Consider the following 25,232-nt stretch of genomic DNA (forward strand, 5'->3'; position numbering starts at 1 on the left):
CATTTTGCCCAAGATTGTGACGGGCCAAGGGTTCCTCCTCATGCCCAGGCCTTCTCGGCAAACCACCCTAGGAGCAATGGACAGTTTTCACCTCGTCCGTCGGTGGGAAACTAGCACCCACCGAACTGCAGAGCCAAAGTTCTGGTGGGGGGTTGCCTGGCTCGAGTAACGTGTCCGTCGGATCTAGCTTAATCTCATCATGTCCCCATTTAGATGTACTCATTGGTGGGGTCCCGGTACCATGCCTAATAGACACCGGGTCAATGGTGTCTACCGTCACCGAGACCTTCTTTTTGAATCACTTTGAACCCTGGGGCTCTGACCGTCTGCGCTCTTGTCAATGGCTACAGCTCCGGGCAGCCAATGGGCTGAGCATACCCTACGTCGGCTATTTAGAACTGGATGTTGAGCTTTGTGGAAAGTCCATAGCACAGTGCGGTGTTCTGGTTGTGAGAGACCCACCTGGGGGGATTGGCCTCCAGGCACCTGGTGTGCTCGGCATGAACATTTTGAATAAATGCTACCATGAGCTTTTTGGGCAGCATGGTCTGGCCCTCTTCGGACTGCCCTCTGTCTCTCAGGCTCATGGTGCTGTTGCTGAGGCTCTACAGCGGTGTCATTTTGCAGAAACTCATCCCATAAGGCCAGGGAGGGTCAAAGTCCGTGGAGGCCGAGCCCATCGTATCCCGGGTGGCACTATGGTTATGGTAGCTGCTACATGTTCAGCACAGTTTTCCGACACCTCGGTATTGTTTGAGCCCACGGACAGAGGACTTCCTGCGGGCTTGTTGGCCTCGCCATCTCTGATCCGGGTGAGCCGTAGTACTAGCTACATACCGATAGTTAATGTGGGCACGGAAGATGTGTTACTGTATCCTCGCACCGATTTGGGAAGTTTGTGTTGTGTGCAAGTGGTGAGTTTGCCCGCAAGTGTCACCGAGGTCAACACTGTGATGGCCACTGTTGCCTCCCAGATGGTTACATCATCAGTACCATCCCAGATTGAGGAAATTGACCTCTCTGTCTTGGAGGCTTCAGACCAGGAAAGGGTCCGGAATTTGCTACAGCGGTTCAGCGGAATCTTTGCCTCCCATGATGGGGACCTGGGTTGTACTAACCTCCTCTCTCATCAGATTCCACTAGTCGATGAGGCGCCAGTTCGACAACGATACAGGCGTATCCCCCCATCGGAATATGAGATGGCTAAGGCTCATATCAATTTATTGATGGAGGCACAAGTTATCACTGAGAGTTGTAGCCCATATGCGTCCCCTATAGTGTTGGCCCGAAAGAAGGATGGTAGTCTCCGCATGTGTGTTGACTACCGCCAACTAAACGCGAAGACACGCAAAGACGCTTTCCCTCTTCCTCGCATCGAGGAGTCCCTCGATGCATTGACAGGAGCCCACTGGTTCTCTACTATGGACCTAGCCAGCGGGTATCACCAGGTCCCTGTTGCGGTGGGTGATCGTGCCAAGACGGCCTTCTGTACACCTTTCGGCCTTTTCGAATGGCAGCGAATGCCATTCGGCCTTTGTAACGCGCCAGCAACCTTTCAAAGGTTGATGGAAAGGATTTTTGGGGACCAGCAATGTCAAACCTTGTTGTTGTACTTGGATGACATTGTGGTCTTTTCTACTTCTGTTTCCCAACACCTGGAACGTTTGGAACTTGTTCTGGGGCGTTTGCAGCATGAGGGCCTTAAGGCCAAGTTGAGCAAATGTGCATTTTTCAAACAGGAGGTTGGCTACCTCGGTCACGTCATTTCGAGTCAGGGGGTGGCGACAGACCCTAAAAAGATTGAGGCAGTGGCTAGTTGGCGTTGCCCTAGCACCGTCTCGGAGGTGCGTTCTTTCTTGGGGTTCGCCAGCTACTACCGCCGGTTTGTGGAGGGTTTTGCCAAGGCGGCGGCCCCCCTCCACAAGCTGGTGGCGGCGCTGGGTGGCACTAAATCAAAGCGAGGCCCGGGCCAAAGTTTGCTGTCCCATTGGTCTGAAGAGTGCCAGCAAAGCTTTGATGCCCTAAAGAGAAAGCTGACCACGGCCCCTGTCCTTGCCTACGCCGATTTCAGCTTGCCATTTATCTTAGAAGTGGATGCGAGTTACAGCGGATTAGGGGCTGTTCTATCTCAGGAACAGGGGGGGAAGGTGCGCCCTATAGCTTATGCCAGCCGTGGTCTTAGGCCCACTGAGCGCAACATGTCCAACTACAGTTCTATGAAGTTGGAGTTCGTCGCGCTCAAGTGGGCCCTCACCGAAAAGTTTAGGGAGTACCTGTTGGGGCAGTGCTGTATTATCTTTACGGACAACAATCCCCTAAGTCACCTGTCTACTGCAAAACTAGGAGCATTAGAGCAGCGCTGGGTTGCCCAGATGGCTCCATTCGACTACGAGATCAAATATCGCTCCGGCAGACAGAACCGCAATGCGGATGCTCTGTCGAGGCAGAACCCCTCGGACCATCCTGTTTTGGCGGATTTGGCCCTGGGCACGACCCTTCCAACTGCCTTACAGCAAGTTGAGCAGGCACAGCCAGTAACGCAGGTGGTTCAAGCGGTGGTTACGGCGTTCCCTGATAACAAAACCTCCCATTTGCACTCTAGTCAGGAACAAGATCCTGTCTTCCAGGAGGTTGTGCCACATTGGAGGCGAGGTGTTAAACCTGGGCCTGCTGAGAGACAGCGAATGTCCAAGTCGGCATTGGTTCTCTTACGCCAGTGGGACCGACTAGTGGAAAGGGAAGGTGCCATATACCGTAGGGTGTATCGTTCAGACGGAGCAGAGGAATATTTCCAACTGTTGCTTCCTGCTAAGTTGAAGTCTGATGTTCTGACCCAGCTACATCAGGAGCATGGCCACCAGGGGGTGGAGCGCACCGTGCTATTGGCCCGGGATGTCCTCCGATGTGGCTCGTTGGTGCCTTGAGTGCGAGCGATGTCAAACTGCAAAAGACACTAAACCCCCAGCACGTAGCTTCATGGGGCATTTGTTGGCCTCAAGGCCAAATGAGGTACTTGCTGTGGATTTCACGTCACTGGAACCGTCTCGGTCGGGTGTGGAAAATGTTCTAGTCATGACTGACGTGTTCAGTAAGTTTTCGCTGGCCATCCCAACCCAGGACCAGCGTGCCTCCACCGTGGCAAGAGTGCTTGTCCATGAGTGGTTTTACAAGTTTGGTGTCCCTGCTCGCATCCATTCCGACCAAGGTCGTTGTTTTGAGGCAATTCTCATCCAACAACTTTGCCAGCTCTATGGTGTGGAGAAATCACGCACCACGCCCTACCATCCTGCCGGTAATGGCCAGTGTGAGCGGTTTAACCGCACCCTACATAACCTCCTCCGTACTCTGCCAGCATCTCGAAAAAGAGATTGGGTTGCGTGCCTCCCACAGCTGCTCTTCTGTTATAATACCACCCCGCATTCAGCAACCGGTGAGTCCCCTCACTTCCTGTTGTTCGGCCAGGAGCCACGCCTACCGCTTGACTTTTTGCTGGGAACAGTACCCGACCCTGTAGCCGGGACGGTGCATGATTGGATTGACGAACACCAAGCCAGGCTGCAAGTCGCCTTTCAGGGGGCTGAAGGCCGGCTTCGAGCTGCAGCCGGTAAACGGAAAGAGGCCCATGACCGTCAGGTTAAAGATCTACCACTGGGGGAGGGTGAGTTGGTCTACCTCCGTAACCTCAGTAGGAGGGGCTGCCACAAAATTCAGGACCTGTGGAGCCCAGTGGTATACGAGGTTATCAAAGCCCCCCCAGTAAACGGGGCGGTGTACACTATTGCTCCAGTGACAGGTACATCGTGGTCTCATTAAAGCCCGGCTAGGGAGCGATGCACCGGTAGGCCCGCCTTACACAAGTCCGCCAGTCGTTGAGACTGTTGTCGTGACGGAGGACGACATGGATGTTGATCTGGCGTTCTTGCCCCCGACGTCACTGCTACATCCAGTAGCGACGCCTGTTGTTGCCCTTGCCTGTCCGGGCCCCCAGGTGTTGCCTGCTGACCCCCCAACATCATCGGCTGGACCAAGATCTACTGCGGTAAACACCAGTATCCCAGCCAGCCCCTCCCCTAGTCTAGACACTCAAACTAGTACTAGCGGAGTGGTTCATACTGACGGTACACCCGTAGTACGGGTGGTAGAGAGTCTGGATCAGGTAGAGGTCAGTATGCCAGTGGTCCCAGAGTCGAGCATTGGTGGAGTGGCTCTACGCCGGACATGTAGAACCATGGCAGGCCAACATTCTAACATTCACCATTTACCTCAGACAGCCGGCCAGATGGGGGTGTGCCCCAGTGGCCCTGTGTCGAGTCCAGTTGGTGCTGCTCTTCAAACCCAGGGTTCGAATGGGGCTGCCAACCGGCCTATCGTCGGGACGCCGACTGAAAATGTGGGGGTAGATTGTGGTGAGACGCAGGGGCAGAGCCCTTTGTAATGATCAGGGCCGTCACAGCCAATGGCTTGCGTCTCCACCTTATTTATTCTGAGGTAGCTTTTTGTGTCGGGAGGTGCCACAATTTGTCTCCTCGTTATTTCCTGCTACGCCCCTCCAGGCCACTTGCTACCGGTATGTACGCGTGCTTTCCCTATGGACGCTCTGGCTGATTTGTTTGGCATGGTGATTTACTTTTTCACACTGGTCGCTTTGCAGCGCTTGTGCCTGTTGCTTGCTGGTGCCTGCTGGTGCCCTGCCTTGGTTGGTGATGCGTGCAGGTTGTTGATCGCGTAACAGTCTCGGTGTGGATTCCAACCGAATGCTAACATTCAGCGGTGCGCTGTGAGCCGCTGGCTTAAGTAGGAAGTTCCCAACTTCCTGGTAGGTATCCCTTATTTTATATCGCTATTGTTTTTAGAATTATGTTTAGCACTAACGGGGTGACCTGTATGGCTTCTAGGTACTGCCGATTGTGTCGTTGCCGACTGCTGTTTTTGCCACCCGTTGTTTACCACCAAAGCTGCCCAACTGTCCTGGGCTAGCCTGGAGGATAGCGACGAAGACGCCAACGACCACTATCTGAACGTGATCTGTCTGTTGACTTGTCCTTGTGTGTTTCCACCTGTCCGTGTCGCAACTAGTGTGTGTCGGTGTGTGTGTTTGTAGAGTGTTGGTGAGTGCGTGCGTGTTTGTCCTGGGCTAGCCTGGAGGATAGCGACGAAGACGCTAACGACCACTCTTTGAACGTGATCTGTCTGTTGACTTGTCCTTGTGTGTTTCCATCTGTCCGTGTCGCAACTAGTGTGTGTCGGTGTGCGTGTGTGTGTGTGTGTGTGTAGAGTGTTGGCGAGTGCGTGCGTGTTTGTCCTGGGGAAGTGTTTGGTTTAATTTGGGGGATTCTGTTTATGGTTTGTTTTGAGCCCTGCTTCTGTTAAGCCACTGGCAGGAGGCCTTTTTTTTATAGCTGCGGATAACCAGTGGGCTATCACGCATGTTTAAGATCCTTTTTGGCCTGGTTTGTGTGTTTGTGTTATATTTTGTTTTCTTACTCATTTCCTTTTTGTGAATTACATTTTGTGTAGTTGTGTTTATTGTTTTGTTTGGTCGTTTGTATCTGCCCTCATCTCTCTTTTGTTCCTTCGTTTCCAGGCGCTGAGTGCCCACCGCAGGGAGGCAACTAGATCCTTTAGGTGGTGGTGCCCCCTTCCCGAGTGTGGTTTCACGTGTGTCCTCTTGGAATTTCTCTTTTATCATTTTGATCCTGTGTTGCTGTGTGTATGTGCGAGCACGAGTGACTGGTTGGTGTTTATGTGTCTCCCCCCTCCGTCTCCTGGTATCTTGCCCCCTGCTGGTAAGCCTCAGCCCTAACCATCCTGTCTATCCCCTACATACCAATTGATTTCATTTATCCTGTTTTTTACATGTGGAACACGCATGTTTTAGTTAATAAAAACAACCTATTTTTGGAACTTCGTCTCTGGTGCCGTCAGTCAAACGAACGTGTGTGCTATATAATTGTTTGGATTTAATTGATTAGTATATCCCTGGGTGCAATCCCTAGGGTGGCGTTGTCGGTTAGCTTGTTTTTTTCCCCTAATGCCACACGTGCATGTGTGTGTGTTAGAACACCAGATAATACATATGCAACAATCCACATTGACAATGTTACCTTCAGAGCACCTCCGTCTAGTGCTGCCCCCGGGCCGTGAGAACAGAGAGAGTGAGGCTCCGTTGTCCTGTGTTCACAGGGCAGGGCTCTGCTGACCAGGCTACAGGGACTGAAGGCCAGGGGTGTCCAGCTGAAGATCTCCAGCGAGGACACAGACTCAACTGAACTCAGCATGCTGGCCAGACTTGGTGAGAGCTCACTCTCAACATTCACACGAAACTGTCCACCACCCTGTGACTCTCCCTGCTTTTCTTAGGGAGGGTGTCTTAGGGAGGGTCTATAACAGGGCGGTATCAATTGGTGGACTCCGGTCCGGATCCGGACCCAAACGCAATGAAATTCGGACCAAAACGAAAATCAATATTATTATTATTATTATATATATATTTTTTTTTATATGTTCCAAGCATGTGATTTGTCGATGTGTTTACAATCACGTATCTACCTCGTGCCCAATCAAAATGTCCTATCAGCGATTGTATAATAACATCACTATGACATTGTGGCCGCGAGCGCAAGCAAGGTCTGCAAGTGTTTTTTTCCCTCCGCAGTCTGTCGGCCCGTTCGGGTCACATTCCCCGGGGGGGATTTAAGACACGCAAGCATGCAGGGTTGAGAAGGAACTGGTGGAAAGGAACTTTAGCTTTGACTCCCTGAATCCCAAATCTACATGGAGGAGAAAGGGATTATTGCCGGTGCGGACTCCCGGACACCCGCTGGTGCTCAGCTCCGGGGCATTCTCGGACTACTGCCGGAGATTGTTCGGCGGATGCTCAGCTCCGAGGGCCGGCACTCCTGCCGGGACCCTGAGCTGAGCACCCGCCGGATTATATAGATATGTATATATTATATTATATTATATTATATTATATTATATTATTTAGATATAGAGCTCCCGGACACCCGCCGGAGCTGCTGGAGTGTTCTAGATTAGATTATTTTATAGAACGCACACTATGGCCTCCTAAATAGCTTTACCCAATCAAAATTAATCGCAGAATATTAAAAATTAAAAGTAATAGCATTTCTGTAAATATTTGTAACGTAATGATACTTATTTATCATACACAATTTTGTCAGACATTATAATATGGGCTATTTTTTCGTTCCTTGAATTTCAAGTTAATGCCGGGAACTTCTGATAGGGTGGGCCAGCTGTCAATCATAGTGGCACTGGCCCACATTGGCCCTTGTGGCTACGCGCCACACAGGTCATCATTGGCTACAACAACGCGGTCAGATTTGCGAACAGTGTTTCTTTAGCTAGCAATCATCATGGTGTGCTCCGAACTTGAAAAAAAAAAAAGGTGGATTCCGAAAATCGTGAATTTAAGACAGAGTGGACCGACAAATATGCATTTGTGCTGCCTGCAGGGAGCACAAAACCAATGTGTTTAATCTGTAATGAGACAGTTGCCCTTGTAAAAAGTGGAAACGTGAAACGTCATTACGAAACAAAGCATGGCCACTTCGAGCAGAATTACCCACAAAACTCTGAGGTAAGGACCAGAAAAATAAGCCAAATGCAAGCATCATACCAAGCAACACGCACTATGATAGTCAGGTCAGCCACACAACAGGAGTGTGGAAATGAAGCCTCACTGCGAGTGGCATGGGTCTCAGGCCCCGTTCACACGAAGCCGAAACGGGCGAAACCGTTACGGTTTCGATCTATCCGGTTTCGGAGTATCTCCGTAAAGACGAAGCCAAGCGAAACCGGGTAGATCTGTAGAAATGCTGTAGTACACATTCCAGGCCCATAAGGGGCACTGCTTCTGGTACAGAAATCCAGAAGAAATTAAATAAGAAGAAGAGGCGAGCATGCGCATAAAGGCTGCCCTTATGCGCATGCTCGCATGTGATTTCTGAGACTCCGCGGGCTTAAGAGCCATTGGCTAGGAGGTCGAGAGGTGGGGCGATGACGTCATGGTTTGCGGTTTCAGTCGGTTTCAGCCGTACACACGAATCCAAAACGAAACCGGGTAGATTTGAAACCACCTCCGAGGGTGGTTTCAGAAGTTTGCGGTTTCGGTCAGCGGATTCGCCGGCTTCATGTGTACGGAAGGCCGAACTGTACAAGACCTTTGCGGTTTCGCCATGAAATCGGCTTCGTGTGAACGGGGCCTTAGGCAAGCACAAAAAAACATTCACTGATACACCTTGCACTGCAGGAATCTCTTTGTGACCCAGCCACCTTTTGGACGAAGATGGTCCCTGCAGCAGGTGTCCCTGTCTTGCAAGAAATGGCCTTGAACATTCTCACCATGTTCCCTTCAACATACTCTTGTGAGTCAGCCTTTTCAACGATGACTATGGTGAAGAACAAATACAGGAGTACACTCAGTAATGAAAACTTACACCAGTGTCTACGCCTGGCCCTCACACCTTTTGTGCCCAAGTTTAAAGAACTGGTGGCACAAAAAAGGTGTAACTTTTTACACTGATGTGGACAGAACACATCATCCTTTGTGCATAGGTCAAATATTCTTTGTGGATTCACTGCCTTTTCTTTTTGTTCTGAGTTCTTATTTTTTAATTACATCATCACTGTTCCGGACCCTGGACAGATTGGAAATTTGGTGAGTGGACCTTTTGATTTTCTAATTGAGTACCCCTGGTCTATACCCTCCCTGGAGAGCCAAGAAACAATCACAGCCCAGCCTGCCCAGCCTCAATGTGGTGTTGGGGGTGATCGAGGCTGCACACCTGTTACTACACATTATTACTGTACATTGGGTAATCAGCGTGCACATGTTAAACCAGCTATCCGCACACACTCACACAGGAGTGTTCTCCTATATGGTATTATGAGGCATCAGGCTATGTATCATTATCAACAAATCTTTACAATAAACCCATCTTTCAACTCCCCCTCCCTGGAGGAGCCCAATAGGATTAATTGGTGGAGTGTTGCGGCCACCGAGGTGAAGTGTAGCATTAATAATAATAATAATACATTTAATTTAGAGGCGCCTTTCAAGACACCCAAGGTCACCTTACAGAGCATATAGTCATCATACATTTTTTAAAAAACAAGACATTGTGTAAAAACAAATAAACATAAGCAATAAGAAATAAATAAAACAAAAACATTGGACCTTTGTATTTGAAGGATTTGGCAACAACTATGTCACAGGATATATATTTATGTACATCAACATATTTTCCATGGTGCAGTCTCGTGTTTTAATTTCTTTGCTCATGGGTTCATGTACATCTGGGGTTGGAACCACTGCGCCACCGCCTTTATGGACACGTGTGATGTGGAAGTGTAAATGCAGGCAGCAAGAGTCTCGTGGATTTTCATGAACTTGGGGTACACAGAAGTGTGGATTCAGCTAGAGACAGACACAGGAAGACTTAGAAAGACAGAGACGGAGAGAGACCTACAGGAAGACAGAGAGAGACCTACAGGAAGGCAGAGGGACAGAAAGAGACCTACAGGAAGGAAGAGGGACAGACGGAGAAACACAGAAAGACAAAGGGTCAGAGACAGAGAGAGACTCAAAGGAAGACGGAGAGAGACAAAGAGAGACTCAAAGGAGAGTGTGTTTGTGAGAGAGACACACAGGAAGACACACAGAGACGGAGAGGGCCCTCTCTCTCTCGATCTCTCTCTCCTCCCCTTGCCATCTCTCTACTCTGTCTCCCCTCCCCTTACACATGCGCTTTTCTTCTTTTCTACTTCTCTGCTTCTCCCTCTTTCTATCCCCCCTTTCGCTCTCTCCCTCCCTCCCTCTATCTCTCTCTCTCTCTCTCTCTCCCTTGCCCCTCTCTCCCTCCCTCTCTCTCCCCCTGTGCCTCTCCCTCCCTCTCTCTCCCCCTGTGCCTCTCCCTCCCTCTCTCTCCGAGTTGAGGGGGGATGAGGGGGGATGGCATCCCCCTTTGGAATTAAAATGATCAAAATCATCCCCCTTCTGAAACATCCATCCCCCCTTCCCATCCCGTTATTTTATCAGTTAATGTGGAAATATTACCGCTATTTCATTATAGTGCATTCCATTTACAATTCGGCGCAACGATACTTTTCCCAGGGACAGATTTGACAGCGACACTGCATTCTCGGGCAGTTTGCTATTCGCTTGGTGCAAGAGTCTACATCCATTCTACTTCCGCTCACTCCAGTGTGTGGGTCTTTGCTTCCGGCGAGATGGTGATGTTTTACAGCCGATGTCTACAAGACATGCCCAAGCTAAAAAAACTGAAGTCATAACAAAACCTGAGTTCATGTCACCATGCTGTCCAACTCATGCACACAGGCAGACAATAGATATAACAGACTACCTCAACTTAATTACTTTATTCCATTTACTGTACAGTATACCTCTATTTATTGTTTTTTGCACATTTGTATTTTTTAAATTGTTACAGATTTGTATTCTATGTAGGGCTAATTTGTTTAATTGTTGTTTTATTTATATTCTATTTGTCACCTTATTTTAATATCACTGCCACTTTGGCATTTCACTGTGTTTCTTTCCTTATTAAATTCTACATATTCTGGTGTTATTACTGTTGCATTTTCATTTCAAGTCAGTAAAAACCCAAAGCTAATGTAATGAGGACAATGACAAAAAGAATGTTGGTTTAAGAAGCAAGATCTTTAATTCATTCCTTAGTAGTCCTTGCCCATTCACCAACGGCCCATTCTGGTAATTGACCAGGCCACGCTTAACAATTAATCTATGTTCCCGCATATAGACAGTTGTACGACCTTGTCGAACAGTTTGTTCTCCTTCAACCTCCTTATACACCTCTCCATAGGCAGTCTCAGACGTGCAATCACCTGTGTCTGCCTGACATCCTCTTAACTCATTTGTTGTTTGTTGCTGAGGAAGGCCGGTAAACCTTACAAGGAACAAGGTTGTCCACAACAAATCCGTTGTCCACCATGATCGCCATACCTGGCTTCAACAGCTTCACAATCCCTGACAGCTTGAAGATCTCGCGATCACTCTTGGAGCCTGCATACAGTCCAGACACGAAGGTGACAGCACCGTGGGGTGCCATTCCAACCATGGCCTTGAATGTAGTGTGTGATTTGTAGAACGAGAAAACCTCACTCTGAAGGAGCAGAGAGGATGGCATCTGACAGAAAAAATCTCAGTATAATCAAGGACCACGTATGTGTCAGAAAAAGCTGCAAACTCAGGTGGCAGGTGAGCTCTCACTATCTCTGGATGAACCCAAAGGTGCTTGCTTTCCAGCAGGCAGTAAAGGAAATGGGTCCATGTAGAGATTATCCGACCTGCAGTAGTGCGATGAAAGTTTAACCTCTCTGCAAGGTCCCTAAGGAAAACCCACTGACAGGTACATCATGGAAAATCGTGGACAATATGGACATCTTCTCATTTTCCTTCTTATTTGCATGGGAGCTTCACAACTTCCGGCAGTGAATTATATTTGATAATTCACCGTTGCCTGTCAAGTGCTGTTTCTGAAATCGTGCACTTACGTAAGTGCACTTACATTGAGTGCAGTTCATTATCCCTACAGTGCACTTACTTATAGGCGCAGTGCTCTCATTTCTACAGTACACTGTCAAAACAGCCTTCCCGCACCTACCGGAAATGAGTTTGCAGTTTGACGGTTCTTCTTCTGCGGTATTTTTTTTTTTCTGCTTGATCATTTCCATTAGTCGCCTGTATGAGGTACATCATGGAAAATCGTGGACAATATGGACATCTTCTCATTTTCCTTCTTATTTGCATGGGAGCTTCACAACTTCCGGCAGTGAATTATATTTGATAATTCACCGTTGCCTGTCAAGTGCTGTTTCTGAAATCGTGCACTTACGTAAGTGCACTTACATTGAGTGCAGTTCATTATCCCTACAGTGCACTTACTTATAGGCGCAGTGCTCTCATTTCTACAGTACACTGTCAAAACAGCCTTCCCGCACCTACCGGAAATGAGTTTGCAGTTTGACGGTTCTTCTTCTGCGGTATTTTTTTTTTTCTGCTTGATCATTTCCATTAGTCGCCTGTATGAGAGATCTAGCAGTATTCACGCTATCGTTCTTGATACCAACTGATCACAGAATTAACAACATAAAAACAATGGTCGGATACAGCCCAAAACATTGTAGCTGTACTGAAAAACAAACCAAATATGTGTACATTTCATTTACATTTGTTGAGCACGTCGGTCTCATATGTTACAATACATACCTCGATTTTCCGATTTGAAATTTCCGCCCCCTCCGCTACGTATACAAGATGGCGGCCGTTGAGAGTGGAAAGTGTCCATCGGTCCACACTCAAGTTTTAGGTAGTTTTGAGTGCGCCACCAAGTTACTTCCAGGGCACTGCGTTTTGGCACACGCTCCGTTTTTGCTCAAAGTGCACTCAAAAAAGTAAGCGTAAGTATAGAAATGCGCGATTTCAGACACAGTACAGGTAAACAAAGGATTTTTTGCCTCTAATGGCGTCTTTGGTGTAACTCCGCAAGTAGTCCGGTAACTTGTCAACCCCAGCGTCTTCAGTTGCTAAGCGACGTCAACGTCTTTGGCAGACTATTAAATCTGCTGATCTAGGCTACGCAGGCCTACGTAACTAAGTCAATGTAGCCGCTAACAGTTAGCGCACATATTTGAAAAAGGAAGCTGGATGAGTTTCCGCTAGCTTACTTTCATTTGTAGTTCATCATCATGGATATTTGTAAGTGGTTGAAAAGCCCACCAACAGTCTCCTCTGCCAAATCGGATACAACACCGACGTCTCCTGATGTTGTCGTTGGAGTAGACCCTGGACGCCAATCTGAGCCTGAGCCCGTTGCTAGTAGCTCCGTCATGGAGCCTGATCCTGGGCCTGGCAGGACCTGCAGCGGCCACGGTGCGGAGGCTACCAGCAGCCGGTCAAGTGCAACTGCGACTGGGGCCGTATTTGGGCCACAACTGCCTGTCGGATCAGTGCGTGTGAGTGACCTCGGCACGGACAAACCCAACTCAAAATGTTTGGTTCAATAAAACGATCATTTTCCTCTAGCTGGTATTTAAACAGGGACTGGCTTGAGTACTCGGTGGAAAAGGACGCCGCATTTTGCTATGCCTGCAGGAAATTCAAATCTGTATCATCGGATGCAACCTTCTCCATTAAGGGATTTATGATTGGAAACATGCAATTGAAACAGGCAAGGGCTTAAATAGGCATGCAGCTTCAAAGAAACATTTAGCCTGTGAAGCAATGTGGAGGGATTCAGAAATATGTAGAGAGACAGGGAAAGAGATTTAAACTCTCTTAAATTCAGAGCAACGGGCGCTCAACAGATATTACATGTCAGCCCCAATTGATATGCTGGAGTATTTAGTGGTGAATCAATTGCCATTACGTGGAGATAATGCTGGTTTTGCCAGTGTGCTAGATGAAAATAGTTCCATGGGGCTGTTCTTGTCTCTCTTCGAGTACACAATGCGCAAAGATCCAGAGCTGACAAGGAAAACAAAAACAATCCCACATAATGCACGCTATACCAGCCACACAGATACAAAACGAGATTATTGAAATGATGAGCAAACTTGTGACAGAGGAGATAGTGCGACAAGTCGGCGATAGCTGGTATTCAATTAAAGTGGATGGCACACGGGATCCTTTGGGCCAAGAAAATATATATATATATATGTAGTTGTGCGTTTTGGTGACGAAAACGATGGTGTGTGTGAACGCCTCTTGGTAATGGCAACATCTGAGAAAGGCTCTGACAGGTGTCATCATTGATGAGCTCACCAGTGCCGGACTCAGAACAGACAAAATCCTGAGTCAGGTTTATGATGGCGCATCACTCATGTCTGGCAGGCATGGGGGTATGCAGAAATTGCTCCAAAACAAGCTGGATCGTAACATACCACATATTCATTGCTTTAATCACCAACTTCATCTGGTTGTGATTCATGCCATGTCCAGTGAAGCAGCTGTCGAGCACTATGCAACATGCTGTACAACTTCATCAGGAAGCCAACCTTGGCTGTTCTGTACAAAGGCGAGACCCTGAAACGTCTCGTGGACCAGAGATGGACTGGCCACTGGGCAATGGTAAAGTTGTGGTGAAGAGTTTTCACGACATATCGACATTACTGGCCGAGGTGGAAAACACACAAAGCCTTGGAGCCGAGGTTCGCATCGAGGCTACGGGGCTGCTTCGTGCCATTACGCTGCACAGTTTTCTTTTCATTGCGTACCTTGTTGAGAAACTGTTGTCACTTTGGCACTATTGGCAATGCATATCCCTGTTAACTGCTTTTTATGTGCTGCGCGAATAGAGGATAGGAACATTCAAAATATACGTAATACCTAATAATAATTGTGCCCCCCTATGCATTTCATAAGCCCCCCTTAAGACTCAGGTCTGGCGACGGGTCTGCATAAACCTACGACTCTTAGCATGCACGTCATGTTACCACATTTATTACCTACCGTTGTTCTGATGCTGGTGTGGCAACATGTAGTTTGTTGTCATGGTGACTGTCAGCTGTGCGGCAGTCCCAGCCAATCACGGTGGGAGACTATCTATAAAGGCGGGCGTAGAGCACTTGTCGGCATCTTGCTTGCCGTAGGCTGGGTCACGTTGCGCCTGGGCGTCCATTTCCGCTTCCGTGCGGTGACAGGTGAGCTGCCGGTCACGGCTGCATCTCTCTCGCATGTTGCCCATCCAGTACTAATTTTAGTTATTGTTTTGTAAAGGCTCTTGCTTGCCGGAGGCTGGGTCACGTAGCTCCTGTGCGTCTATTTCCGCTTCTGTGCAGTGATAGGTGAGCTGCCGGTGTTGTGTCGAGATGTGTTTCCCCGTCGAGATGTGTTTCCCCTAGTCCCAGATAATGACTGTCAGGATGCGTTCCCCCTGTTCTAAATGGTCAAATTGAATGATATCAGCCTGAAAATCACAGCACTTATCTGTTGTGGGGAAATAAGTCAGCAGTATGAATTTGAAAGATGTGTGAGCCTCCTTTCCTATGGAACAGAGGGGGAACAGTATCTGACAGTAATATTCCAAGCTGTCAGGATGCGTTCCCCCTGTTCTAAATGGTCAAATTGAATGATATCAGCCTGAAAATCACAGCACTTATCTCTTGTGGGGAAATAAGTCAGCAGTATGAATTTGAAAGATGTGTGAGCCTCCTTTCCTATGGAACAGAGGGCCTTTTCGGGTAATTTCGGACGGGGGCGGGGACTAGGGGAAACACATCTCGACGGGGAAACAGATCTCGACACAACACCGGGACTGCCCGATTGGGTGGCCGACAGTAGCGGCGCAGCGGCGGCCAATCCACCTATAAAAACCACTGCTGCTTTGCTTCAACGTTATTACCGCCTTGCCAGGGCCAGCTCGGACCCGATCGCTTTGCCGTTTATTCGGCTAGCGATAGTTTGTTCCTTTTCCTGTTGTGTCGCTATCTCTTTTGTTTAGTTGGTGCAACTACATCTTAAAGTGTGTATGTTATGTTATGTAAGAGTTTTTGCTGATTTCTCCTTGTGTTTAGTTATTATAGATTTTGTTTATTTAATTAATTTCTCTTATTATTATTTTGTTTCCATTATGTTTTCTAACTGGTTGCTCTGCGATCCCCCTCAATTCAGGTGCTGAGCCTACGGTGGTGGACTGGTGTCCTGGTCACGGTGTCCCTTTTGTATTGTGTTTGCAGTTGGTTTATTTTTCATTTGTTTTACGCGTGGTGTTCCTGGGACCCCCTTTCCTTTGGATGCAGGTGTTCACAGTAGGTCTCAGCACTGATTGGATCTCAGCACCCAATTTCCCTCCTTAGTGAGTAATTATTTAGTAGTCAGACATTTTGTATAAATAAAAGTATTTTTGTATGATCGAACTGCCGTCTCTGCCTCATTGCATAACGGACCTCAGTGCCTTTCCTTCATTTGTGCTAGTCCACTTAAAATAAATCTCTGGGTGAAATTCCCAGGGTGGCGTTGTCTGGCAATAATTAATGCTACCGATACTGCCTTAAGAAAAGGGGCATCACTCCATAGCTCGTGCTGCCACACTGGCAGAGGCGATCTTGGCGCTGGTTATGCAAATCATCTTGTCGGTCACAGCAGGTTCAATTTATCTCCAAAATGCCATGAAACATCTGTAAGAGGCAAACCAGTTGTAAAAGCGCACTTCCGCATCTGATGCAGATTGCAGACAGACGCTCTGTCTATCCCAAAACGCTGGCGAAGATTGAGAAGTTCCGACTGCTGTTGAAGCTCCCTAATCTGGCGACATAGAGCTTCGTTCTATTCGGCCAAATGACTCGCCCTCGCTCCCGTTTGAGGGACAACACAGTAGTCATGATCTGGAGCCATTTCGGTCTCCATCTCCAAGTCCGAGTCTGGCCTGGGGGGGGAACTATCGGCCCGCGGACGTCGTTCCCAGACACTCAGCCTGGGCGCAGGTAGTTTGTACCCATTCCACGTAAAGTAAACTGGCAGTCACATCAACATCAGTCTGTTTAAAATGCAGACTACTGACCCGAGTGTTTTTGGTCGGGTTGAACTCATCCCTCCGGATTCTCCGCTTCCGCTCAGCCCGTACCGCAGCGTCAACGGGGAATGAAGGAAAGCTAACTTTCTTGTTGTACCGTGACGAAACGGTACACAATGGCACACAACAATGAAGTCCTGAGGGTCTCTACCTTTGAAAGGCAAGTCGCCTCACTCGAATCCTAAAACTCATTGTGTAACTGAAAAAAAATATCTCTTTGGTAAACTAACTCTTTGGTAAACAAACAAGCTTGCTCTCGCTCTGTTTCGCTGTAGTTGTCAGATCACCGGAAGTTTGGACTGGAAGTACTGGCCTACACACTCAAATTAGATGTAAACGGTCGACATATTGTGCACGGAGAGTATTGCGCAAGCAAGCAGGCATGCTTGCTGCGTGTCTGCGTACTTGCGCAATAGTGCCTTCACGGGCTCTCCTTCCACACGTACGAGACAGACACTGGTAGAGTGAAGCTGTCTCTGCATCTCAGATATCGCTTCCACAGGCAACTCTGTTCCCTTTTCTCCCTTACATTCCAACCCGTGAGCAACGCTAGTCTCCCTTCTCTGCCGAATGCATTTTTGAAAAAAATGAATAAGAATCAGTTAAATCCTTAAAAGTGATGCATGCCTGCAAATCGTGTGATGCGTCCGATCAGCTGTGTTTTTGGGGATAAAATACGATTTTATCTTTTTCTTTCTTTTTTTTATTTTATCCCAAAAAATATATAATTATCTAATACTACTACTACTACTAATAATAATAGTAAAATAATAATAATTATCACACCGTTGGTCTCCCACCATATGCGCTGTTATCAGCACAAATGATCTGTCCATAAAAGTTAAAATCCACCATCCCCCCAGGCATTTTTTTACAACTCGACCACTGCCCTCTGACCCTCTCTCCCTCCCTCTCTCTCTCTGGGCCTTTCTCAATTTGCGTTCTTTTCTGTACTTGTGTGCTTGCGTTCTTGTGAAATGTTATCAGTGGTAGCCCAAGTACCGTTCCAATTCAAAGTACGCATCTGGCCGAAATATCGAGACTGCATCGATGGTGACTTGTGTGGACTTGGGACCGTTAAATATCCCAGGGGGCATTTCGCAGCATAACGATGGCTGACAACATTGAGAAGACCCACAACTGTAAGCAATTATTTGTAACGTTTTTATTAGGCAATAGAATTCTCCAACCTGTCAAATCCTACTCCACATTTTCTCTGAGGTTTTAATTTTTTTGGAGCGGAACAGCTAGCTTGCCCCGCCAGATTCAGCAATCAGTCCTCAGTTCATGGACCTATTTTAAAAACCTCAGGTAGATAGCCGTTACTCTACAGGACATTTGTCATTGTTAAACTTGATATAATAGCCTTTATCATCTAACTAAATTAATATAGGCTTATATACACGTTATATTTTATCAAGGGACAAATTAAGAAACAAGGGCCCTCATCGAGTGGCAGGCGGCAAATGAGGCGCTATTCACTGGCCGCCGCAACTCATCAGTTGCGGGATGGGAGTGAGTATTGATTGATTGATTAGTATGAATAATATGTTATATGTTATTAAAGTGGCATGTGAATGTGCTTTTCTAGGGACTTTATCTCCACTTCTGGCCTGGTTATTACCACCAAACAGGCCCAAAAGAAATGGAACAATTTAAAGGGCAACTACAAAGTAAGTATACATTGCCTGTTTATCTGCTTTGTATTATATACTGATAGAGCTTTCCAGGGATTCCTTCATATGAAATTAACCTACACACAATACCATTTCAGTGGCCCTTTAAATAGAGTAACTGTAATTAAGTGTGTTATATATCCCAATCCTGTTTTCAGGAGCTTCGGGACCCCCCCACAGGCAGAGGGGTAGAGGCCGGTACAGCTACTGCTGGCATCTGGCAGTGGTATGGTGCCATGGATACTTTACTCCAGGGGCAGCACTCCATCAGTCGCCCCTGGTTGTTGCAGAAAACACGTCTGCGACTACAGGTGGGGTAGTTAGCTCACCGGCTTCTACCTCTTCTGCTGAAGAGGTCAGTGGCAGCAGCACCAGCAGAAAAAGACCCAGAGACAATTTGCTGGAGCTTTTGAAGGAGCAGGGAGAAAGAGAAGAGCAGAGAGAGAGAGAGGCAGTGGCGAGAGAGGAGGAGAGGGAAAGGGCAGCATCAGTAAGGAACGGTACCTGGCTCTGAGAAATTAATTGATAAATTGTAATTAAATCACATTTTATTCATCTGCTCATTCTTGATAGCAACAGTGTTTTTTTTTTCTATTTAACATTTCACATGTACACTGGCAAATTCTGAGTTACACAAGGACTTCAGGAGCCAAAAGTTTCAAGAAGAAAATCGCTGCTTTATTAAGCATGAAATAACGGAGAAGATATCTGCTGAAAGTTGAGACTCATTCAGCATCAACAACATTGCAACCAAAAAACAAACAATTTATTTCATTACAAATATGTAAATTTATTGACAAAGCTAGCTTTTATGTAAACTATCTAAACTGTAGTTAACATTACTGAACCGATTGGGCAGGCAAACTGTACATGCAAAGCAGAATATAACATTTTTCATTACAAATATGTACATTTATTTACAAAGCTAAATTTAATTTAAACTCTCTAAACTGTAGTTGACATTATGAACCGAATGGGCAGGCAAACTGTACATGCAAAGCAGAATATTATTTACGGGGGGGGGGGGGTTGTGTGTGTGTGTGTGACTAAGGCCCCGTCCACACGAAACCAATTTCATGGCGAAACCGCAAGGTCTTGTACGGTTCGGCCTTCCGTCCACACGAAGCCGGCGAATCCGGTGACCGAAACCAAAACTTCTGAAACCACCCTCGGAGGTGGTTTCAAATCTACCCGGTTTCGTTTTGGATTCGTGTGGACGCCTGAAACCGACTGAAACCGTAAACCATGACGTCATCGCCCCACCCCTCGACCCTCTAGCCAATGACTGTTAAGCCTGCGGAGTCTCAGAACTCACAACAAGGATTTCTGCAGCAGAAGCAGTGCCCCTTATGGGCCTGGAATGTGTACTACAGCGTTTCTACAGATCTACCCGGTTTCGCTTGACTCCGTCTTTACGGAGATACTGCGAAACCAGATAGATCGAAACCGTAAGGGTTTCGCCTGTTTCGGCTTCGTGTGGACGGGGCCTAAAGGTATTCATGTTTTGCCAGGCAAACATCCACTCCTGCAGGAGCAGAAACCTGGGCAGCAAGCCTCGCTCGCAATGCATTCCCCGACAGGTCCCTGTCATCTGCCTCCACGGGATCACCTGGGCCATCCTCCTCCTCCTCCTCCTCCTCCTCCTCCTCCTCCAAGATATCCCCTGCTGCCATGCAAATGTTGTGCAGGATGCAGCAGGCACCTACCACCTTGGGGGCAAACAGAGACCGGATCTCCAGATACCGCAGGAAGATGGCTCGCCAGCGGGTTTTGAGGATCCCAAATGACCTCTCCACAATGCTACGCCCTCTGGCATGGTGCTTGTCGTAGCGGCCTTCCACATGACCTGGTAATCAAAATTCACATGGATAAATCTAACAATTTGTTTCTGTGCATGTGTGACACAAGAGAAGGTGCTTACCGGCTACAGGGTGGCGGTATGGTGTCATAATGGCCACGGGTCGCTGCAGGCATGGGTACCCTCCATCACCCAGCAAGAAGTACCCAGCTGGTGGGTACAGGGCCTGCCTATAAAAGGGAGAACGCCGGAGCACGAGTGCATCATGCACTGACCCCGGGTTCCCGATGTATACGTCAATAAATTTGCCGTTTCCATCACAGATGCCCTGCAGGATGACAGAAGTGAAGAGCTTCCTGTTGAAGTAGCTCTTCTTCTGCTCTGCAGGTGGCAAAACTTTGATGTGGCATCCATCAATGGCCCCAGCAGCACATCTGAAGGCCTCGTGACCTGCCAGTGAGCAAAGCCAGCCCCCACCTCCTCCATGCCTCCTCTGCCTTGGGGAAATGAATCACCCTTTGGAGGATGGCCATCATCTCCTCCATCACGCCATGGACCGTCCTGAAGACTGTGGACAGGGGCATCCCAAAGGCGTCTGCCGTCACCCTGTACGATGCTCCACAGGCCAGGCAGTAAACCGTCACCACCATCTCCACCTCATGGCTCCATCCATGGGCTTTTTGCCGGGGCAGCAAGGCAAGCATCCGGTTGAAGCTCTCCCTGGAGAGCCTGAGGGCTGGCTTCAGGTCCCCTCCAGAGAAAAATACAGACAGGACGGGCACAGTGGCGTTCAGCTGTGTGTACAGCTGTGAGCTGCTTTGGTCCTGGTACCAAAAAAATGCAAATATATTTTTAGACGCTGGTATATGCCCATGGTTAGGTTAATGTATTTATATATATTGCTTATTCGTGTACTTTAATGTACAATAAATTGCTATTATGTATTTAATTAATGTTTTGTCTGCTGCATAGCTGAATTAAAAATCTATTTAACATTTTACTTGTGTAATCATTGAAAAGATACGGGTAAATTCACCAAAGGAATCTTTCCTAGGCCTAGTTTTAGTACATTTCAGCCTGTTTTATATGTTGTGTGTAGCTTTAAGGGGCTTAAACTTTCTACCCAGTGGTAAAATGACAAATTCACCCATTACAGTCAAGTGTATACATCAATATTAACCGATAAATTGAAAGGTTTAAAACAAGCCATATCAATAAAACACATACGTGAGACAGACGACTGAGGATGGCTCTTCTCCTTAGCCTCCCCCCCCCATCCTAGCTCTCCGCTCGACAATTTGCCTCCTCAGTTAGGCAGCCTCCTCTTCTGCTCGCCGGTAGAGTAAACCCATCCCAACGGCAATCCCGGTCCGATCCATCATATGATTTGAAACAATAGCAATAACCTACTCTCCAACAATAACTGCTACAATATTTTTCCCGCCACTGGCTTGATATGTACAGTTTCCCGCCAACGACAGAGGAAAATATTTATATATATATATATGTATAAAGTTGTGTGTGTAGCTTATCCACACGACACGCATATCTTTTCATTTATATTAATTCAGAATACATACATACTATTTGAAAATGAAAGAGCCTGGGGTTTTGTTTTATATAATTTGTTTATATTGTTCAGTAAATGCCTAAATTAGGCCGTAGCACAGTTAACAGACGAGCTGAGATGGTGACGTCATCGAGTCCGCTGCTGTTCCAATTGCAGGTGCGTACTCCCGTCCTCGGAAGTGTGTGCTTGAAGTCCGGACTTGCCAAGTACGAACTTCCAAGTCCGCGAGTCCATAGTACGCGTACTTGGAATTGAGAAAGGGCCTCTGTCTCTCTCCTCCCCCCTCTCCCTCCCTCCCTCTCTCTCCCCCCCTCTCCCTCTAGGTGCTGATATCCACTATTTGAACACCACAGCTCTGATCAGAGGTCAGCTCCATGCCTCCTTCTGGGTGGTGGACAGGAAGCACCTGTACTTCGGCAGCGCTACAATGAACTGGAGATCCCTGGCTACGGTATGCACCGCGTACGCACCCATACACATGCATGCACACATACCTGCCAACACACACAAACTCACACACCAAAACAAACAAACTATACTTCTCCCTTTCTGAACAAACAGTAGTTTGTAGTTGCTTAATTTGTTCTGCTTAAAAGATAGGGGAGATTCATGGCTTGGTGCTTTCCATAATCAGAGCGTTTAATCTTCCATCTGCTTCCTGGATGGCTCATTAAACATCCTACTTGTTTGACAGGGTTTAAAGGGACAGCCTGAGAGGTAGAAATGTATAAACAAACTTTTAGATTGTTGGCTGAAAATGTATGTCTGATTAATAAGGAGTACAATTAACCATGTGTACACGTAATGCTAGAAATGAGTTATATATAAATGATTTGCCATCATTAAGTGGATCCGAGTCAAGGTGAATCTCTCTGTGAGATATTGTGTGTTCTGACATGAGTTGCTGTGACCTCCCCTCAGAGGAAGGAGCTGGGAGTGTTGGTGTACGACTGCAGCTGTCTGGCTCTGGACCTGCACAAGGTGTTCAGCCTGTACTGGGGCCTCCAGTACAAAGACTTCATCCCCTCCTTCTGGTCAAAGCGGGTGTTTGCGCTCTACAACCGGGACTCTCCTCTGGAGCTGACCCTGAACAGCACTAAAGCTCAGGCCTACATCTCGGTGAGTCATGACCCAGAGATCATACACTATCCTGCTGAAGAATAAAATGTATAGCAAGGTCTTACTGGGAGTCTTTCAGCTACCAAGGTGAATAAGTCGATTTGAATTGACTAGTTCATCAGCTTTATTTCATTACCTAGTTTCAAATATACAGAGACATGAATCCAATCATCTTTCGGCAGTGACGAGCAGAGTAGAGTCAGGCTCATCTTACCTTAAATGTGACAAAATTATATCTTCCTACCTAGGGTACCTAGGGTTTGTTTCAGGTTAGAACACCTAGGCCAAGACATCAGGTGTCTCCACCGCCATTTTCCCGTTGGTGGCAGCTATATTTGGCTTTTGCTGCTAGCCCACTCCACCAGAGAATTTCTGTTGGCCCCAGTGTATCCAGGAGTAGGGGGAGTGTCAGGGATGGTTTGAAGGAAGCGGTTAAGTTCTGCCTTGAACTGGATCAGGGTTGGGATTGACTTGACATTTTTGGGTACAGCGTTGTACAGAGCAGAGGCTGTTGATGAGAACGAGTGGAATCTCATTGTGCTGATGCTGCTATACTTGGAGCTTCCAAGCGGCCGTACACAGGTTACTCCTCGCCTCTCCGAGTGTTGGAACACCAAGTTGACGCTGTTGGGGATGGCACCGTGGTAGATTTTCCAGACAAGGATGACCATGTATCTTTCACGGCGGCATTGTAGCGAGTAGAGGTTAAGATGCTTGAGGCGGTCCCAGTAGCTGAGATTCGAGCAACCGGCTGTCTTTGCAGTGAAAGAGCGCTGGATCGACTCAATCATGACAACGTCGCACTGCAGATGTGGTGACCAGAGAGCACAGCAGTACTCTACGATGGAGCGAACATAGGTCTTGAAGAGCAGTAGCATCGTGCTTTTGTCCCTGATCGAGAACGTCCTCAGAACCCAGCCGCCTTTTCGATCAGCCAGGTTAGCTTTGTTAGGGTTGCTGAATGCCCTGGCGTATTGCTCTTGCAGGATGCTGCCCATCCTGACAGGGTCGGACTGGAGCTGGTTGTCGCTATCCAGTAGAGGTCCAACCAACGAGACCGGAGTTTTGAACTTTTTTGCAAAAGAGTAGAAAGCTTTAGGGTGTGTCTTGATCTTACTCAGTGCAATGAGCTCGTCTCTGAGGCGCTGCTGCTTGATGTCTTTTTTCATAAGCAGCTCAATGGCAGCCCGCTCGTCATTGAGCTTGCGGAGTTTGGTACTGTTGCAAGGAGGAGAAGGGCCCTGGGACTTGTACTTGATGCAGTTAATCCTGGTGTTGAGTCGCTTCTTTTTCCGGAGTAGAGCTCTTCTTGATTTAGGGATCTTTGTTGATTCAGAGACTTGGCGATGGTGGCTGTGTTAGGGGGCGTGCTTCTTACACACATCCACGATGATGCTTTCAAACAGGTCCCAAGCAACTTCTTGATGTGTCGAGGGGTTGATGACTGTAGACCAATCCGCAGACAATAGATCCCTGTTGATTGATTGCAGAGCTGAAGTTTATGTCATCGAGTTCCGATGAAGGGGTGAACTGGGGTGTTGCCACTTGATTCAGCAGGAACTGAGGATGAAGAAGGGTGCAGCACACGATATCGTGATCCGATTTCTCTGTCTTGGAGACCGATACACTGTGGATCAGATCCGTGTTGTTGGAGAGGATAAGGTAGAGGATATTCTGGTCATTCCGGGTAGGTTCATTAACTATCTGCTCCAGAAAGTTTGAGGACATGAACTCCAGGAGAGCTAGCTCCGAGCTCCTGTCTGAAGATGAAATGTTGGTCCCGGGCTTTGTAGATCTTGTAGACCAGTCAATGAACGGTAGGTTAAAGTCACCGGTGATATGTAGCTCGGGCGTACCTACTACGCTGTCGATAAATTCTTGAATGATGCACATTCGTCAAACTTATCGAAGGGTGCCGATGGTGGGCGATATACTCCGGCAAGGATGAAGTTGCCGTCTGCATTATAGAATAGCGCAACTTCACAGAAAGAGTTGGAGAACACTTTAACCGTGTCTGCGGGGATCGCCTGGTGAAGGTAAATGGCTACTCCACCTTGGGCACGCTTGTCACGGTCTGCCCGCAGGGCAATGTATCCGGGGATACAGGTCTCGGCTTCGAGGTGATGGGCTTCAGATGGGTCTCCGTGACGATGAAGAAGGGAGTGTGCAGTGGGCTGGAATATATTTCCTCTTGGATAGATTTGATCTTCCATCGCTGGTTTTTGATCCCCGGGTTCATTCCCTGAACATTCAGAAGGAAACTGGATGATATGGGAAGAGGGAGAGCTCCTCCTACATTCCCTTGGGAGCTTGATATTGCAGGAACTGCGGTGGAATCTGTAGAGGATAGCCTGTGAACGATTGGGTCGGCAGGCTGTGGGTGGGATGATGGACCTCGGGTAGAAGGTGGAACTGGACTGGAGGAGGGGGATACATCTGTCGGTTGGGTTAGACTCGTAGCTGTTGCTGGACAATCATCGATTGAAGGGAAG

General features: G+C 47.7%; 1 protein-coding gene across 1 annotated transcript in view; it reads left to right on the forward strand.

Moving 5' to 3' along the window:
- LOC130404229 (inactive phospholipase D5-like) overlaps positions 1-25,232 on the forward strand; it is a 112,436-nt gene that overhangs the window by 18,559 nt on the left and 68,645 nt on the right. Inside the window, exons 4-6 of the mRNA XM_056608876.1 lie at positions 6,184-6,292; positions 21,945-22,072; positions 22,543-22,740. Of these exons, the coding sequence (XP_056464851.1) occupies positions 6,184-6,292; positions 21,945-22,072; positions 22,543-22,740 (435 nt within the window). The remainder of the gene's footprint in view (positions 1-6,183; positions 6,293-21,944; positions 22,073-22,542; positions 22,741-25,232) is intronic.

This window comes from Gadus chalcogrammus, chromosome 15, assembly GCF_026213295.1.
Source record: "Gadus chalcogrammus isolate NIFS_2021 chromosome 15, NIFS_Gcha_1.0, whole genome shotgun sequence".
NCBI lineage: Eukaryota > Metazoa > Chordata > Actinopteri > Gadiformes > Gadidae > Gadus > Gadus chalcogrammus.